A 19,116-nucleotide genomic window follows, 5' to 3' on the forward strand; every position below is an offset into this window, starting at 1 on the left:
AGTGGATGTTGTCTACCTTGACTTCAGTAAGGCTATTGACCCTGTATCCCATAATATCTTCATAGGAAGCTCACAAAGTATACTAGATGAGTGGACAGTGAAGTGGATTGAGAACTGGTGGTTGGATGGCAGACTTCAGAGGGTGGTGATAAATGGGGCTGAATCTAGTTGGAGACCTGTGGCCAGTGGTGTCCCGCAGAGATCAGTACTGAACCCAGTGCTGTTTAACTATCAATGACTTGGACAAGGGGACAGAGTGCCCTTGGGCAAGTTTGCAGACGATACCAAACTGGGAGGAGTTATCAACACTCCAGAGGGCTGTGCTGCCATTCAGAGGGACCTAGACAGATTAGAGAGTTGGGCAGAGAGGAACCTTATGAGGTTCAACAAGGACAAGTGCAGGGTCCTGCATCCAGGGAGGAATAACCCCAGGCACCAGCACAGATTAAGGATTGACCTGTTGGAAAGCAGCTCCACAGAGAGGGATTTGGGAGTCCTGATTGACAACAGGTTAGCCACAATTCAGCAATGTGCCCTTGTGGCCAAGAAAACCAATGAGATTCTGGCTGCATCAGGAGTAGCATTGCCAGCAGGTCCAGGGAGGGGATCCTCCCCCTCTCCTCAGCTCTGGTGAGGCAGCACCTGGAGTATTGGGTGCAGTTCTGGGCTCTCCAGTACAGGAGGGATGTGGAGCTTCTAGAGAGGGTCCAGTGTAGAGCAATAAAGATGATTAAGGGACTGGAGCATCTATCTTATACGGAAAGACTAAGCAAGCTGGGCCTATTTAGCCTGGAGAAGAGAAGACTGAGAGGAGATCTGATCAACATGTACAAGTACCTGAGGGGTGAATGTAGGGAGGATGGGGCCAAACTCTTCTCTGTGGTGGCCAGTGACAGGACAAGGAGTAATGGGTACAAGTTGAAGCACAGGCAGTTCCATCTCCATGTGAGGAAGAACTTCTTTCCTGTGAGGGTGACAGAGCCCTGGAACAGACTGCCCAGAGAGGCTGTGGAGTCTCCTTCTCTGGAGATCTTCCAAACCTGCCTGGATGCCACCCTGTGCCACGTGCTCTGGGTGTCCCTGCTTGAGCAGGGGGGTTGGACTAGATGATCTCTAGAGGTCCCTTCCAACCTCAACCATTCTGTGATTCTATGTAGTATCATCATTTGATAGATTCAATAAAAATCTTTGCTGCCAGTTTTTTATAGTTTATCTAGCAGTTCTTTTTAGTATTATGCAATACACATTATTTTTTCTTCCAACCTCAGCATAGGTTCTTTGCTTCTACCCCAAATGTCTGGACACATTCATTATTTCTTTTCTGTGGGATGTGGGAGGTCACAGATGCTGGTGCTGGCCTTGTCTTTGAGGGAGTGTCTCTCCTACTAGCCTATAGGTTGTGGAGTCTCCTTCTCTGGAGATCTTCAAAACCCGCGTGGACGCAGTCCTGTGCCACGTGCTCTAGGTGTCCCTGTGTATGCAGGGGGGTTGGACTAGATGATCTCTAGAGGTCCCTTCCAACCCTAAGCATTCTATGATTCTATGATTCTATGATTCTATGATTCTATACCCTAATAACTCTAGTTAATGTTAATCATACAGTTAATCTAGTTAATAATTCTAGTGTAGAATTTTTCCCCAAAGCAATTTAAACTAGAGAAATTCTATTTTATCTATGTTACCACTTACCCCTTCATTTTGTTGTATGATTAATATAAATTCTATCATGTGAATCTATTATTTTTTCACCATTTGTTGCACATTGGTTTTTAGTTATACCTATTCTTCTTTCTGGGTATTCTTCACCCCAGTATGAACCCAGTATGTGCTGTTGTTTGACAGAGAGCAGTAGATCCTGAATGGCCTATACAAACTATTTCCTCTCCTGAGATTTTTATTTCCTCTGTTCTTTCCAAGTGCTCTCTGTCTCTCTGCGTTTACATTGCATGAGTTTCATAAAGCATCAGTATTAGGTAGCAATTAGCTGACTGGCACTCAGAGATAACACAACCTTCATTTTTTGTCATTTACTCATCTTTGTTCTTTCCTCACTATTTGCATCACCTTCTTCTGTAATATACATTACTGCGCTCATCTCTGTTATCACTTCCAAAATATTTTGACTTTACTTGCTTAGAAATTAACTTATCTAAGATTTTCTGACAAACTGTGGTTCATATATACTATCGAAAGTATTCTTCCTAAACCTCACCTAACCCTTCAGAATAAATTTTCTTCAGGAAAGATCATGATTGATTATTAAATACATAATGCTATGTCACATGAAGCCTGTAATCTTAAATTATTACTTTTTTCTATAATTCCCATCTTCTTGGTATTATTAAGAACAAATCTTGTTTTATTGAATAAAGCAAGCTGAAAATTTCCCAGTTATTCATATACCTGATTTACTATTAACTTTCCTCTCCATACATGTTGAGCCAGGGTATTCTCTGTTTCATCAAAAGTAGGATGTAGGAATAAGTCTAAGAAAAGCATTGTGATAGCTAGGGTGTTCAGCTGGAAAGAAGGAAACTTATGAACCTCTATTTTTTAATTCCATGGAGGTGGGATTTCAAATAGCAACAGTTCAATTTGTGCAGCCCAGATCAAGCCTGTAATACCTCATACTGGGAAATCCACACTGAGTGCACTAAACAATATTACACTAAGTTATTACACTATCAGCAACCAAATGAAGAACTGAAGAATTAAAACTCTGTCTTCAAAATGGAGAAGGCAAGCCTTGTTCCTACAGCCTTCAAGACTGTGAAAGGATTAAGAAGATCCTTGTAAATATAATCAGAAAATATTGGATTTGTGTAGGAGGGTGTATCAGTGGTTTAGCAGTAGTGTCACTGCTAATGGAATATTACATTGTTATACCCAGTTAAAGAACTGAGGGGTTCTGAAATAGAGAGGGTTCAGGGAGGCGGAAGGTCTAGAAAACATCTCCTGCATTTCTGTTTAGTTTTAAGAACTATGATTTTATTGTGGGCTGTAAGTACCAATTTGGGCAACAGTCTGATCATAGCTGGCTCATCAGACTTGTAGATAAAGATAAAAGAAAACACAGTGACTGCAAATTGAGGCAAGACGAGTTCATATTTTTATGAAAGCTGAAAATTTTACTAGGGATAATTAATCACCTGGATAATCTTACATCATTATTGTTGGATATAGTGTTGGGGGACATTCCATATTAATAAAAGGAATGTTTAATTCAAGAGAGAATAAATTTGGGAAAATCTTATGTTGTCTTTGTTGTGCCCTTCGATTTAGATCCAAAATCCTTTCATCATCCCAGACTTATGGGTAAACGAACTATATGCAAAACCTGATGCGAGTGAAGTACATTTTGTCTGAAATAATGAAAATGAAAGGGGGAAACATTTGCTGAATATGACAGAAATTCTGCCATCATTACTTGAGATTCAGGACAGTGCAACACAGATGCACAAGGGCCATGGCCAGAGCTTATTGAAATGATCCAGGTTAAGGAAAACATATCAAGAATAAAAGGTGTTTTTTAAGTCCAATTTCTATGGACCTGTCCACAGTGCAGCACCACAGCTGAGTGAATTGTCAGAACTGAAAGTACAACAAATCGTGCCTGAAAAAATATGGTGATTAGTCTAATCTGGTCTTGAAAGAGAGGAACTTTTAATGCTAGCTTCCTACCAATAACTTTGCCTCATGTAACTGTCTCCTAAACCAGAATATTGGACCAAAGCGAATAAGATACATTGACCCTTTAATGCCAGGGTTTCTTAGACTTTAGCACTACTGGCACCATAATGAGTGTTAGCAGTAGTTTTTAAATGTGCTTACATTCATTTCTGAAAGACTGAGGACTGAAATGCTTTTCTTCAACAGTGTTGACAGTAACCCCGTCTTACATTTGCTAACAGCTATACTTTACATTTCCATTTTATAAGGGAAATAATAGACAGATTTGTAGCATTTCTTCTGTCTGTAGTTCAGCTTCTCTGCTGCGCTATGGGTTGCACCCAACAGTCACTACAGAGTAAGAACCGGATTGCGTTTTGCTCAGTGTTGAGGAGTCGGTGAGTGCTGCTTCGCCCACCTTGCTTGGAGATGAGTGTCTCTCACGCATTAGCCCTTTGTTTAGACCACAAGAGCCATTAAAGAGCACCTGGTTCTCTACATTGCAGTAAAGAGTTTTCAGTGATATTCTCTAATCACTTCCACTGTGTTTCAAAATATCATCCACATACAACTTGTACATTAAAAAAGCTTTATTGCTTTTAGAATACACTTAAGAGCTGTTCTAAGTAAAGACTGAGGTAAGGATTCTCTTAGAGTATTTTTTTAAATCCACATATTTCATGATGCATTTGACTTTGACTTGCATGAGTTAATGCAAAATTAAGCCAGTATTTTCTTTTAGCAATTTTGGATGGACGTGTTATTTTTAGACCAGCTCAGTTATTTTTTCATCTAGCAGCTATATGCTGATCTGCAGCTAACAGGCCTTAAGCCAGCTTTAGCATGTCATGCCCTGGAAAAAAAATTAGAAAGAGGAGAGAAACAGAGGAAAGGAGTAAGTATCTTTTACATCTACACAACAGACACAAGATGAAGAAACTCGGCTACAAATATCCATCAGGTGCATGATGTGGTGCTTAAGAAGCTTAAGAAGCTTAAGAAGCTTCAAAAGCCTCTTGCTAAGCTGTAAGCATCATATCACTCGCTAAAACAAGCAGCCCCAAGCAGTCCCATCCATTTTCCTGGCTCGTTTTTCCAGCTATCTCGCCTGGGTTACCCATAGTCTTGTAACCTGGCAGAAGGTTGGGCATGGACTCGACTGAGGCAGGTCCATCACCTGCAGCTGGACTGGGGCCCTGCATCTGCTGACCAGGTCAATGCTGATGCTGGTTCAGGGAAAGAGCGTCTCGGAGGGAGGCGACTTCCCTCTCAGTCTTCCCTCAGTCCTCTATAACTGTTCAAGCTGTTCAAGCTGCCAGGGCATTTCACGCCCTTCCAGTGTGTATTAAATCCTATTTTACTGAGAAAGTAGGACACATCACTCTGCATGAGTTGATTCAGAATCACTCGTACCTACATCAATACAGAGCATCTACCTGCAATTTATAACAGATTGTCCTGGATTTAAAGCCAGACTTCACTGGAAATTTTTCTCTTCCACAGAGCTGTCTTTAGCAGCTTCAAACACAGTACCTTCTCCATTCAGCCCCTTCTCACTGCTGTAACTGTGTAGTCCTGTAGTATAGTATTGCTATAACCAGTAACAGGCCATAAACTTCACACTGAGCTTGCCAGGCCTCAGGACATAGGCTTGTCAGGCCTCCTTGGCTTAAATTTTCACAACCTGCCCATAGCTTTATTTCATTTGGTTTAGTTGTGACAGCAAGTTCTTTAGTTGTCCAGGTGTTGGTGGTTAATTTGCTTTACTATTGATTTGCTTTGTATAGTGCAACACACTTTTATAAGAAGAGATCTCAGCAAGCTGCAGTTATTCCCTGCAGTGTGAGCTATTTCGGACTCTAGCACAGAGGTGTGGGTGCAGCAACATGATGTGGAGCTGCAGAGAAATGATGAAAGAGAAAGGTGTAAATGTGTGTTAGCAAACATAAAAAATTATCCTGGGCAGATCCTGCAGTGAGGAAGAAGAAACCAGCAACATCAAGACCATATTCCTTCCAGTGAAGAACTGCACAGTCTGATGATTTATGGCATTATCCTCTCCTGCAGTCCAATGCTACTAGCCAGTAGACAAGACCTCATTGTGTCTTCTTCCTCAGTCATGCTTGTTCAACAGTGGGTGGACAGAACCAGCAACAACACAGTGGCCCTCATAATGAAATGGAGACACAGTCAGAATAATCCTGATGCCAAGAAAAAAACAGGGCAGCCAAAAACAGTTGCTTGTTCCTGATCTGGTCAGCAGCTCCTGCTCTGGTCCACAGCATGCTCCACAAAATAACACTGGCCTAATGATGGGTGATCCAGGAGGAGATGTGAGCAGAGTTGAGCATTGCTGAGATCAGCTCTGTTACCTGAACAGAAACTCGGCTTTCTATTAGAGAAACAGCACTAAAACCACTGCTACAGTTTCTGAAAAGAGCTGAAAAGACAGTGTTTCCACACGCTTCAGCAAAAAAAACTGAAGATGCAAAAAAATTGTGTTAATCATGAAATAATATCCATGTATCCTTTCTTTTTAAAGGATGTAAATTATTCAGTTAAATTTTGCATATGTAAGACAACCATATGTGACAAAGATCGAACCTGGTGGTACAAATACTGAAGATAAAAGCTTACATAAGGAACTTCCAAATAAATATGCATTTATTATGCAATGAAACCACTAACAGTGACTAAGTTTAAATTTCTGTCTAGCCTTGTTTTGCACCAAAATCAGTTCTCAGTTTGACAATGTTACCTACAGCACACTACAGTCAGAGAGAGAGATGCGCTCCCTGAATGAGGGGAAATCCTGTGGCATGAGAGAGATCATACTGCTTAGCTAAAATATGGACATTATGAAAAAACATAAAAGTCAGCAAAGGATTTATACAGACTTATATTTCTCTAAATATTTGCAGTGGGAAGGAGAAAAAAGGCTTAAATGACTTTTGATGGTAAATCACCTGGTTATATGAAGAATTCTTTATAAGACGAAATAGGACTTAGATAAGAAACAAGCTTTCATACAATCATCGTCTGCAGAAAAAAATATAGATTTTGATTTTAGACAAATTTCAGATTCGCCTTTTGTTTTATCCCACAAGTATTTTTCAAAAATGTGGATAAATTGTCTATGTATTTTTTAAAAGCAAATATATTGTGAAATTACGGATCATCTATTTTAATTGATTTCTTCATGAAGAGAAAACAGGTAAAAAAATAAGCAACAAAAAAGGAAAGAGAAATAAAAGAAACAGGAATGGAGAAGTAGGGAAAGGAAAAGGAAAATCCAGAAAGGATGGACAGGAATTAAAAAAAAAAGGGGGGGCAAAGAGGAAAGGAAAGAAAAAAGGAAAAATACAAAAGAAGAGGGCCATGGGCATGCATCAAGAAAGCAAGGAAGCTGAGTACTAAGCAGAGAAATCCTACTTTACAGTCTGCAGAGATGAAGGACGACTCAGTAATGTAGTTTTTAATTTTAGTGCAAAGCAAAGCACTGTTTAGCTCTTTTAGAGGTGGGTGCCTCTAATTTTTTCAGGATCCTTAGGACTGAGCAATTCTCACTGATGATAAATGAGAAGGAAGAGCAGAAACAAAGAGCCACCACTTCCCCTACGTGTAATATTCAAGATTTTAGAACATCAAGTGGCTTACTGAGAAAGGATTTGAACAAGATGTGCAAGGAAATGCAATCCAAAAATAAGGGAACCAAATTAAGTGCCAAAATCCTGAAGTTAAGCGGTTTGAGATAGAGCACCTGGGTTGTGCAGTCTGTGATACGGAGACAACCAAAGACATTGCCGAAGATCCCAGGATTAGAAAACAGCTCTTAAAAAAAAAAAACTGTCAGCTCAAAATCGCTTCTCAGAAAACCTGAAAAAAAAACCCCAAATCATCCTGAGTCAGAAGGCATTTGTAGTTGATGTTTTCATTCCAGTCAAACAATCCTTTCCATATTTCAAAGTGCGTCTTTCCATTTTTCTCACTATTCGTTAACCAGCTCCCAATACTGCTAAGGCAGCTGCCCTGTTGCAGGCGATAGCTCGACTGATGAATATGCACACGTGTTTTGGAATGCCTAATGCTAAAGATGTCAGAGACTCATCTTCCAGGTTCAAATGGCAGCTCTGTTTCTTTCCCATGTTCATGCTTCATTGAGACACCTGAAGAGGAGGCTGACCTCTAAGCTGACGGAGTGCAGAGGACGTGTGAAAGTTGGGATTGTGGGGCACTGTGTGGGCCCTGGTTTTGCACCGGGAACAGGCCCTCCTCCTGGACAACTCCAAAGCTGCTCTAGCTGTGCCAGGACCTGCAGGGCACGTTGCAGCCGTGCAGGCAGGCTGCCCCTGCCCCCAGCGCCCCTGTGCCCTGCTCCCCAGCACATCACAGAGCGGCCAGCGCATCACAATGTGTGTCAGTGGCACAGAGGTGGCCTCTGCCTGCAGCGCCCGCCCGTGCCCCAGTGCGTTGCTGTGCCGGCGTGAGAGAGCAGGGAGACGTGGGCTCCCAGCTGAGTGGCACTATTACGCACGGGGGACAGCGGTCCCAGTGTTTTTCAGGCCTGCTCAGCTCCTGGTGCTGCTCGGCGTGCTCATCTGGCCCTTTGCAGCACTATGGGGCAAATCATCTGCTGCGGCGCGCGGGGCTCTCCCGACCCTGCTCCCAGCTCGCAGGCCTCGTGTGGGGCCTCTGGCTCCATGGTGCATGGCACCAAGATAGGGATTGTGGACAGGGAATCCTCCTTTAGGGCAGAGGTGAGCGGCTGCTCCCACTGCCCTGTCCCTTGTGGGCGCTGCCAGGAGATATCTGTGTTTCCCAGGGGAGGGGACAGGGGCAGAAGGGCTGGAGACAGCGGCTGCTGCCCAGTGGGGCAGCCTGGGAGAAGCTGCCCCAGCCAGAGGCAGAGCCAGTGGCTGCCCTGGGCCACGTTTGGGCACCTTGTGCGGGGCTGCTCCTTCTCAGCACCCTCCAGCCCCGCAAAGCGCCCGGGGGCTGTGGCCGGCAGGGCTGGCTCTGCGGGGCTCCTGCAGCCTTCGCTGCTGCGGGCGGCCCTGTGAACGGAGCCCGTTTCTTGTAGGCTGGTTCTGCACAAGGAGCTGCCGTGGTCCCCGCGGCTCCTGAGGACGGACTCTGCCGTGCGCCCGGTGAGTGGGCTGGGAAGAGCAGCGGAGCAGCTGCCCTCTCCCTTAGCGCTCCCCACGGAGCCCCGTGCAGAGCCCCGCGCTGCTCTGCTCTGCTCTGCTCTGCAGGCGGCAGCTCTCGGCGCTGCTCGCACACAGCTCTGCCCCTGCTTTGGAAGTCACTCCTGCTTTTCTCTCTCCAGCAGCTCGTGGGCCTTCCCGAAGGAGGAGGAGGCTGTTCCAGTGGCCGTTTTCCCACAGACGCAGCTCTGCCAGCGGGAACGGCCCGGAGCAGCCAGAGCCTGTTCTCCAGAGCGCGCTCTTTGGGCAGCCTCTGGAACGGCTCTGTGGGGAAGAGGGGAGCCTTCCCCAGACAGTTCAGGTAAGTCCAACAGGCCACTGGGGACCTGGCCTCCACGCGCGCTTCTCTGCGGCCAGGCCCAAGCTCAGCTCCCACTACTAGCGGCCTTTCTGCATCCCAGGATCCCATCCCTTTGTGAATCCCTGATGGCTTCTCCTGGCAGGATCTCCTGGCCATCCTGAACAGAGAGGGACCTGCCACAGAGGGCGTCTTCCGCATCGCGGCGAGCGAGAAGGACCGGCGGGAGCTAAGGGAGGCCCTCAACACAGGAGTCCACGTGGAGTTGGAGAGCAAGCCAGTGAACCTCCTGGCTGCTCTCTTAAAGGTGACCTCTCCTGCCCTGCAGCTCATTCCTCCTCCTCCTCCTCGTCCCCGCTGCCTCCTCTGGGAGGAAGAGGGCGATTTGCGGCTGCAATGGAGGCTCATGGGAACGAGGGCTGTGCCTGCACTCAGCCAAGCCTGCGCCAACGGGGCAGGGACTGGAGCAGCTTGTGCAGTGCTCATGCTCACCCTGGAGAGCAGGGAGCTCAAAGCAAGCTGCCTCCTAGGAGCCCAAGTGCCATGGATACTCCCTCTAGGCTCAGGGCTCAGGTCCAAAGCTTCATCTCCATATCTTGGCCTTGCAGGATTTCCTACGGAATATCCCCTCCATGCTCCTGTCCGTGGCCCTCTATGATAGATGGATGCTCGCTCTGGAGACGGCAAGCAAGGAGCAGCAGATTGCAGAGCTCAAAGAGTAAGTGCTGTCGGCAGTGACAGCGTTCTGAAGTGTCTGGGAGAGCTCAGGGTCCCCTCTGGCAATGGGCAGGCTCTTGCAAAGACCCATCATCGTTGCTGTCAGCAAGCTAGTGCTGGGAGAACACAACACAGCCCCAGGCGTTCTTGGGCCTTCCCAAAGCCTGCCAGCACGTCTCCTGAAAAGCTCTCCTTTCCTCACGCTGGCCATGTCCTGAAAAGCAGGCACTGTGCTGAGATGCCTGCCTTTTAGTGAAGATCTTGCTCTTGCAGAGCTTGCACTTCAGCAGCTGCTCAGTTGCTCCATGGGACACAAAAAGCAGGGCCCTGGCTCTCTGTGGAGGATGCACCGTCATTTGGGGCAGCTTCCTTGAGACTTCTTGCTCACAATAAGAAGCAGCAGCCACGGCTTCCTGAAATGAGGGTGCCTTGTGTTTGTGTTCACACAGGGTGGCTCAGGACCTGCCCCAGGCAAACCGCCTCTTGCTGCGCACCTTGCTTGCCACGCTCCACACCATCAGCCAGGGAGCATCAACTAACAAGATGACCTCCAGAAACCTGGCCATCTGCATCGGGCCCAGCATGCTGGGCCCAGGCCTGGACAGCACGCTGCCCCTGCAGCTGCAGGTTGAGATGAACAACAAGGTGTGTGGAAGTTGCCAGGGAGCTTCTCGCGTTGGGCCGCTCTGAGCCAGCTCCACACAAGCCACAGGCCCTGCAAAAGCAGCAGCAGCCCCTGGGAGCACGGGGGTGCCCCTGCGCTTGGCAACCTGCAACCTGACAGGCAGAGCTCTGACTGCAGCCGCAGAGCTACAGCTCTGGGAACAGGAACAGCAGTGGGGAGCAGCAAACATCGCTGATGCCTTTGCAGCCCTTTGCCTGACGCCCATGGTTTGTGTGTGCAGGTGGCCGTGCTGGTGGAGGTCCTCATCGACAACCACGCAGTGATATTCGGGGAGGACGTGGCCTTCCCTGGCAGCTCCTCTGCTGAGGAGCCCTGCGAGGACAGAGGCAGCTCCGCAGGTTTGTGTGCAGAGGGTTCAATGGCTCCTGCCGGGGCTTTAGTCTGGCAGCACTTGCCACAAGTTGAGAAGGACCACGCTCACGCCACACAGGGCCCCCCTGATGTTAAACCCTGGTGGAGCTCAGCTTTTTGCAGCATTGCTCACTGTGGGCTAGAACTGCACTCTGTCCATGCAGGATGTTGGCCTCGGGGGGCTCTTGTGTCTCCTGAACTGCTCCTCACCTCCCGAGGGGCTAAGGCTGCAGCTTGCCATCTGCCAGGACTGTCCGGTCCCAGCGGCAAAGCCCCCTTTTGCCTGCAGAGAGCCACTCAGAAGTAGCTAACGGGCTCTTTCTGCCCACAGGATCCCCCGGGGCTGCTCAGGAAGACGCTGTGGGCAGCAGCAGCCCCGAGCCTGAAGCTGCACATGGACCCGCAGCCTGCGAGAGGCGGCACCAGCCCCGCGCCAGAAGCCCCAGCGGCAGCAGGGCCGTTGCAGCCTGCGCCTCTGCCCCTCCGCTGCTGCTGCCTGCGAGGGAAATGCAGCGCAGCACCATGGAGAGGAGCTTCTCAGCGCCAGCCCTGTCCACCCGGGAGTGCCTGCAAGGCAGCACAAGGCACCAGGAGCGCAGCAGCAGTGCTCACAACGTTGCTGTTGGGCAGCACGGGCCGTGCTTGGGGAAGGCCCTGGAGAAACAGCCTGCCCCGCTGCCTGCGCAGCTCCCCCGGGGCTCTCCACCCCTAGCAGCCTCCACGCGCTCCCTGGACAGTGCCTTCCCAGGTTACCAGCGCCCCTCCAAGACATTCCTGCGGCCAGCCCCCGTGCCCTCTGGCGCCTGCTGGGCCACCAGAACAATGTGAGCAGCCAGCGGCCATGCTCTTGTGTGCCACAGCTGGGCCAGGAGCCACCAGAGCCCAGGAGGCCGTGGCCATGCACTGAGGAAGCTGTGAGCATCGCGACGGGCAAACAGCTTACGCAACTGGGCAGGCTGAGGTGAAAGGAGGAGGAGGAGGAGCTTCAGGGGTGCTTGCAGGAGCCAGGAGGAAATAAAAACTGCAACTGTCACCAAAAAACGTATCCATTGTGGTTTGGTATTGGACACAACTCAACATAGAAACATTTTGAACTCACTGGAGTCCAAGCGGAAAGAAAAAAGCAGGAATGAAGAGCAAAGGAGAGGAAAGCTGTGGGTAGCAGGTGCTTGTAGAGAGCTAAAGCCCCAGGGCAAAGAGCAGAGCTCTGCTTTAACACAGGCAGGTGACCCTGTGCTGAGGAGCCAGCACGGCCTCCACGGAAGCAACATGGGCTGCACACCCTGCAATATCCCACTTTGTGTGCAGCCACCCCTCCGGCTGAGCCAACACCGTTTCCTCTCCGGTCCCGTGGGAACAGCAGGCGCAGGCTGTGCACAAAGGCAGCACCCAGCCTGTCTGGCACATGCACTTCCATTCTCTCCTCACGTGCAACCACGCAGCTAGAGGTCTTGGACTGGGGCTTTCTGTCTGCGTAAGGTGACATCCTAACTGCAGTCACCGCTACATTATCTGTACATGTCCTCCGTGAGAGTCACTCACATTGCCTGGAAAGAAAAGGAAAGCTCCTAGGAGGCAAGAATAGCTCAAAGCTCCAAGGAGAGTAAGCGCTGTGTTTTGCTGGTGGAATTATCTCAGCGTGGACCTCACTGGAGACCAAAAGGAAAGAAAAAAGCAGGAATGGAGAATAAAGGAGAGGTAAGAGGACAGAAAAGAAAGAGGAAAAGGAACGGTGAGAAAGAAGAAAGAGGAGAGAGAAGGCAGAAGAAATGAGAAGGAAGGAAGAGACAAGGATGAGGGAAAATTGCATTGTAAGGAAAACTTGAAAGCAAAGAAGCTGAAAGAAGACCAAAGAATCCCGAAGAAAACCAAGGGAAGAAAGACACAAAAGAGGGAAAAAGGAAATAGAATAGTAAGGAAAATGCAATAGAAGTGTAAATAAAGAAAAGAGGAAAGAAGAAAAAAAAAAGACTGGAAAGAAAGAGGAATTGTGGACACAGAAGAAGAAAGTAAAAAAATGCAGGCATAAAGGAAAAAAGAAAGAAAAAGGAAACAAAGGTAAAGGAAACCAACCCAAAAGGCAAGCAAACTCACAAGCAAGCAAGCAAAAGGAAAGCCTTCAGGAAATAGGATAGCAAGAAAAGAGAAATGATAATGGAAATCAAAATATATGAAAAAAAGAAAGAAGGAAAGGAAAATCAGCAAGAGAAAAGGAAAGTGAAAAGGAGAAACTAAAAGATGGGGAAAAAAAAAAGACAGGAACAAAAGACAAAACAAGAAAAAGAAAAAGAAATAGCTGTGGATGAAAAGCAGTGGGAAAAGAAAAATAAGACAAGAAAGAAAAGCAAGCAATAGGAAAGGGGAGAAAATGTGGAAGAAAGAAGCAAGGAAGAAAGAAAAAATTCAGGAAAGAAGCAGGGGATGCAGAAATGGAAAAGGAAGGAAAGGAAAAGTCAGAAAGGATGGCAAGGAATTAAAAAAAAAAAAAAGGAAGGAAAGAAAGATGCAGAGAGTAAAGGAAAGAGAAGAGAGGAAAAAGGAAAATGATGGCAGCCACGGGCGTGCATAAAGGAAGATGAGCATGCGGTGAGGGGGCAAATTCACATGCCAAAAAAAAAAAAACCACTAAAAAACACTACAAACAACAAAAACAACAACAAATGACTGCGTGTTTTTTTTTTCCTTTTATTCTCACTCCAGGTTTTTTCATCCCAATAGGCCAGATTTCAGTGTTCACGATGTTGCCCTCACTACCTTTCCTTAGGAAAATCCCACCTCATTCTTATGCTTCCAGGTTAGACCTCAGTTGAAGCACTAAGCAGAGAAATCCTACTTCACTGTCTGCAGAGACGAAGGAGCACCCAGTAATGTGGGTTTATTTCAGTGCAAAACAAAGCACTGTGTAACTCTTTCTAGAGGTGGGTGCTTCTTTCTTTTTCAGGATTCTTACCGCTTGAGCAATTCTCACTGAGGATAAACAAGAAGGAAGAGCAGAAACTAAGAGCCATCATTTTCTCTCCCTGTAATATTCAAGTTTTTAGAGCACCAGGTTTCTTCCTCCAAAAGGATTTGGACAAGATGTGCAAGGAAACGTCATCTGAAAACCAGGTCACCTGGTTAAGTGCCCAAATCCTGCAGTTGGGTGGGTACTTTGAGACAGAGCACCTGGGTTGTGCAGTCTCTAACAGGATGACAACCAATGAACTTACCAAAGAGCCCAGGATCTGAAAAAGGGTCCAGGTCATTGTCAGCCTAAAATCTCTTCTCGCAAAGCTGAAGTCACAATCATCCTGAGTCAGAAGGCATTTGTAGTTGATGTTTTCATTCCAGTCAAACAATCCTTTCCATATTTCAAAGTGCGTCTTTCCATTTTTCTCACTACCCATTAACCAGCTCCCAATACTGCTAAGGCAGCTGCCCTGTTGCAGGCGATAGCTCCACTGATGAATATGTACCCGTGTTTTGGAATGCCTAATGCTAAAGATGTCAGAGACTCATCTTCCAGGTTCAAATGGTGGTTCTTTTACTGGACATCTGTGTTTTTAAAAAATGACAGAGATAGTAGTAATTCAAGAATTTTTTTTTTTTTTTTTTTGGAATATGTGTATCAAAGGTGAGAGATCTAAACCAAACCCAATGCAAGTAGAGCTTTTTTCATCTGAGTTTGGTGATCTTCGGGCAAAGTTTCAGCCTACTCACTGTAAATCGTAACATTTTGTGAAGACCGCCTTGACACCACAAGATGTCTAGCAGTGCCAGAGCTGACTGCTCTATCGATGCCTCAGGGCAGCTTCTACAAACATTTCTGCCAGTAATCTGTGTTTTGTGTGTGACAGTCCTGTTGGCACTTGCATTTGCAAACGCACAGATGTACTTTGGGACTGCACAAAAAGACAGTGAATCTCTTAGCTACAGGGCCTGGGTATTCCTGGTGCAGCTGTACAAATAGGCTTGTGCAGGAGTCTTTGGCAGGCATCACAGAGAGATCTGCAAACTAACCAAATGCACAGTTGCACAATCTTGCATGGCATTTTATGCAAAAAAATTAATAACCTTGCCTCATTTTTTTACTTGCGACCAACTTGCTAACTGCCATACACAGTCCTTAAAAATAGCATGAATTATGGCCTGCTGAAAGGTAACCCTGGTGGCTGAAGTTACTCATCTTGCTTTAGGGAATCAGAAACACCACCTTTCCTCCAACATACACACACACACATCGTGCAGCCTCCCTCATCTCTACTGAGCGGAGGAACTGCCTTTGAAGTAGCAGGTTGAGTTACCTGGAAAGAGTATGAGGCTCCTCAAAATCTGTGCTGCACATCTAGTGGACCAGAGGGATTATCAACACTGACTGAATTTGGCAGGACTTATGCAGCTCTGGACTTAGGCACATCAGCAGCTCTGAGGCTTGTGTGCACCATGCTGGGCTGTTCAGTTCCATGCTCCATGTTGTGTTACCCTTTCTAAAGTGAAGCTTGCTTCCTTGAAAAGGAGATAGATAGAATTCTATATATAGATATTTTCTTTCCACTACTCCTATCAGAATCCTGCTTTTGAATCACAGTGCTCTAATGGTTAGATTACTTTTAATTTTCATCTTAAAGTTATTAATGGTAAGTCTATACCCATTAATTCCTTTGCCAGCAATGTCATAAAGCTCTCAAAATAGCCTGATTAAGTATATTGTCACTGAGTAAATTGTTTTTCTACAAATTGATGTTTATTAGTTCTGAAATCTCCATAATTACTATCAATTAAAAATAAATATTTTTTGTCTACTCTGTACATATATAATACCCCCACCGACTCTAATATTTCCATCTTCGGGTTTCATGACCTTGTACTGGTTTCTGCATCCATTGTTGAAGCTAGACTAGTAGAAAACATCTGCTACAGTTCTCTTAAAGTCTTTATTGTGCCAAGGAATGCAAAATATTCTTGACTTCAGTTCAGCTAGGTAATTGAACAAATATCTCAGTTTAATATGTGAATAGCCTTATTGAACTCAATTCATCAAGTTTGAACAGTACTTAAAAGCTTGGCTGAATTTGGCCTTACAGAACGTTTCTTTCTTACATGCAGGTCAAACAATATACTTCTCTCTTAGTACAAGGATGGCCTTTCCAGTGATGAGTCTGCTTTTGGTCTTCTTATAAGAGGTGAATGTTACCACTTGATTTGGAAGTAGATCTCAGTACTTGAACTTGAACACCTGCTCATTCAGGTAAGTGATGAGCAGGAATATTATGGCATGGGATATTTCTTATCAGGGTTAAAAGGTGGTTAGGGTTCCCATCCTGTCCTGTCCCATTTCCTCACCCTCCCCCCCGCCCCACCACACACACACAAAAAGAAAATTACACATATTGTTTGTGCTCTTTGGTTCCCTATTCATGAAGAAAGTCAAAGTGGTGCCAATAACAAGGATCATATGAGCAAAGAGCCACTTAAAACTAATCCACAGGGGATGTTGTTGCAATTTGAAGTGGGGGCCGATTTGGTAAGAAATGAATCCCCTTGCGTTCCAGCTGATCCAGAAAGATGAGAGGGACTGGGGACAGCTGGACTCATCTCTTAACAGGGATACCAAATACTGTGGTAACCATAGGCCTGACTCCGGCAGTACCAGATTGACGAACAGTCTGTCAACTGTAGGTCCAATCGCCTTCAAAACAAGTAGTTGAGTTCACAAATAGCATAATTTATTCAAATGCAACATTTAGAAAGCAGGTTTTGGATGTCAGTACAGGAAGTTTTCTACTATAGTGTGGGGTTCTTAGCAAGTGCCTAGTGTACAAATGTGTAATCATCACCCACCCCAGAACATGGGAGAGGGCTCTGAACCTCGAGAAGTCTCCTCAGGCAGCATCCTGACCCAAGGGTAGTAAAGAGGTTCAGGCCATCAACTAATCCAACCATTCTAGAAGTGGTAACTGTCTCACACCTCATCAGCCTTCTGTAATGCCGCAGCTTCTGCTAGGCCCTAGTTTTTCTCTGATTTTCCCTTTCTCGAGCAATTTTCCCACAGATGGAGATCAAAAGTCCAATGTGGAGCACCTTACAAGCTTCTTATCTAAAAAGCTCAAACCAGAGCTACTCTCTTCTTAATATCATTGAGTAAGTGCTGGCAGCTTCCTTCAGTATGGACTACGTTAAGCAACTGTAACAAAAAGCAGTGTTTTTTTTTTTTGCCTACACTGGCCCTGCTCTGATGCATGTCCTAGAAATTAAGTGTTGGCCACTGTTGCAAATAACGGCAGTGTGCTGTGTGAAGCTTTTGTCTGATCTGGTACAGCCATTCATGTTGTCTTTAGTACAAATACTTTAATACAAAATACTTTAGCACAAATGATGGAAGCAACTTTCCATGCTTTCTCTCCTGTGCAGTCAGGGCAGCCCGACTCATCCCTTAACACTGCCCTGTGTGCCTTCTGCATACTTTCCTGCAGCCTTGGGCCTGTGAAAGCTGCCATGTGTTTGTACTGAACACTGTGACTAAGCACTGCTCCAGAAAAAGAAAGATTCATTTTCAGTCAATTACACATGATAAAAGTAACTGTAGCTCTTGCCGCCAGGCGGGAGAAGAGCCTAGTGCAAGTCCACCCATGCCCTGAGAGGAATCACACCTGTGAGCGCCGGCACCTACCAACCACACTCAAGTAAAGGAGAGATTTCTCCCAAGATCAATTCTGTCACCTCCATAAACTCCAGTCATAAGGAACAGATTGGTAAAACTTGATGGATGACCCATGTATCAGCTCATTTCTCCTCTGCAGTACTCTTTTCTGCAGCTCTCACATGTTCATTTGAGTTCAGTCTCACTTCACTTTTGAGAGTAATCCCTCTTCCTAGAGGGTCCCAAACTGAGATAAATCTTAAATCTCCACATGTGTAATCTAGGTGACTCTGAACTATGCACATGTCCTCACTTTAACTTCTGAACATTCCTTCTTCTAGAAGGAATGGATAATGCTGAAGTCAAAAGGAAGTGCTTTAGCATTATCTATCTCTTTAGCTTTCTGAAGCAGATGCACATGTTAATCCACAAAAAAATTGTACCCATCTTCAATTCTTAAAATATCATAGAATCATAGAATGCCTAAGGTTGGAAGGGACCTCTAGAGATCATTTCGTTCAACCTCCCTGCACACGCAGGGTCACCTAGAGCACGTGGCACAGGACTGCATCCCAGCAGGTTTTGAAGGTCTCCAGAGAAGGAGACTCCACAACCTCTCTGGGCAGCCTGTTCCAGTGCTCTGTCACCCTCACTGTTAACAAATTTTTCCTTAAGTTCCTGTGGAACTTTTGGTGCTTCAGTTTGTGGCCATTACCTCTAGTTCTGTCAGTGGCCACCACTGAAAAGAGGCCAGCATCATCCTCCTCACTGCCTCCCTTGAGGTACTTATAGACACTGATCAGGTCCCCTCTCAGCCTTCTCTTCTTCAGGCTGAACAGGCCCAGCTCCCTCAGCCTCTCCTCATAGGGCAGATGTTCCAGGCCCCTGATCATCCTTGTGGCCCTGCGCTGGACTCTCTCCAGCAGCTCCACATCCCTCTTGTACTGTGGAGCCCAGAACTGGACACAATACTCCAGATGCGGCCTCACCAGGGCTGAGTAGAGGGGCAGGATCACCTCCCTCGACCTGCTGGAGATGCTCTTCTTAATGCACCCCAGGATCCCATTGGCCTTCTTGGCCACGAGGGCACACTGCTGCCTCATGGTCAACTTGTCATCCACCATGACACCCAGGTCCCTCTCTGCAGAGCTGCTCTCCAGAAGGTCAGTCCCCAGCCTGTACTGGTGTCTGGGGTTATTCCTCCCCAGGTGCAGGACCTTGCACTTGGCCTTGTTGAATTGCATGAGGTTTCTCTCCTCCCAGTTGTCCAGTCTGTCCAGGTTCCTCTGGATGGCAGTGCAGCCCTCTGGGGTATCAGCTACTCCTCCCAGTTTCGTGTCATCAGCAAACTTGCTGAGGGAGCACTCTGTGCCTTCATCCAGGTCATTGATGAATAAACTGAACAGGACTGGACCAAGGACTGACCCCTGGGGGACCCCGCTAGCTACAGGCCTCCAACTCAGGAAACAACCATATTGTTTATTTCCAGTTCCTCAGTTGTCCCTTTGATCCAAGAGAGGTTTGCTGCCCATTACAAAACAAATTGAAACATTAATGTATGAAGAACCATAAC

At 46.4% G+C, this 19,116-nt stretch overlaps 1 protein-coding gene across 1 annotated transcript; it reads left to right on the top strand.

Annotated features, from left to right (window-relative positions):
• Positions 1 to 8,285: 8,285 nt before the first annotated feature.
• Positions 8,286 to 11,752, top strand: LOC148592889 (T-cell activation Rho GTPase-activating protein-like). Its single transcript, XM_088533249.1, has 8 exons — positions 8,286 to 8,426; positions 8,750 to 8,816; positions 8,999 to 9,174; positions 9,317 to 9,478; positions 9,780 to 9,889; positions 10,338 to 10,533; positions 10,794 to 10,911; positions 11,256 to 11,752. The coding sequence occupies exons 1-8, from the start codon at positions 8,286 to 8,288 to the stop codon at positions 11,750 to 11,752; spliced, it is 1,467 nt and encodes a 488-aa protein (XP_088389375.1).
• The last annotated feature ends 7,364 nt before the right edge of the window (positions 11,753 to 19,116 follow it).

Source organism: Tinamus guttatus, unplaced genomic scaffold (assembly GCF_059628265.1).
Source record: "Tinamus guttatus ecotype Peru unplaced genomic scaffold, ASM5962826v1 Tinamus_guttatus_pri_ptg000489l, whole genome shotgun sequence".
Classification (NCBI taxonomy): domain Eukaryota; kingdom Metazoa; phylum Chordata; class Aves; order Tinamiformes; family Tinamidae; genus Tinamus; species Tinamus guttatus.

What these genes read in the sequence shown, in the direction of transcription:
- LOC148592889 (XM_088533249.1), top strand. Translation starts at nt 8,286, where the DNA reads ATGGGGCAAATCATCTGCTGCGGCGCGCGGGGCTCTCCCGACCCTGCT. An exon ending in CGGACTCTGCCGTGCGCCCG is followed by an intron (nt 8,817 to 8,998) that starts GTGAGTGGGCTG and finishes TCTCTCCAGCAG; the next exon opens with CTCGTGGGCCTTCCCGAAGG. An exon ending in GCCTTCCCCAGACAGTTCAG is followed by an intron (nt 9,175 to 9,316) that starts GTAAGTCCAACA and finishes TTCTCCTGGCAG; the next exon opens with GATCTCCTGGCCATCCTGAA.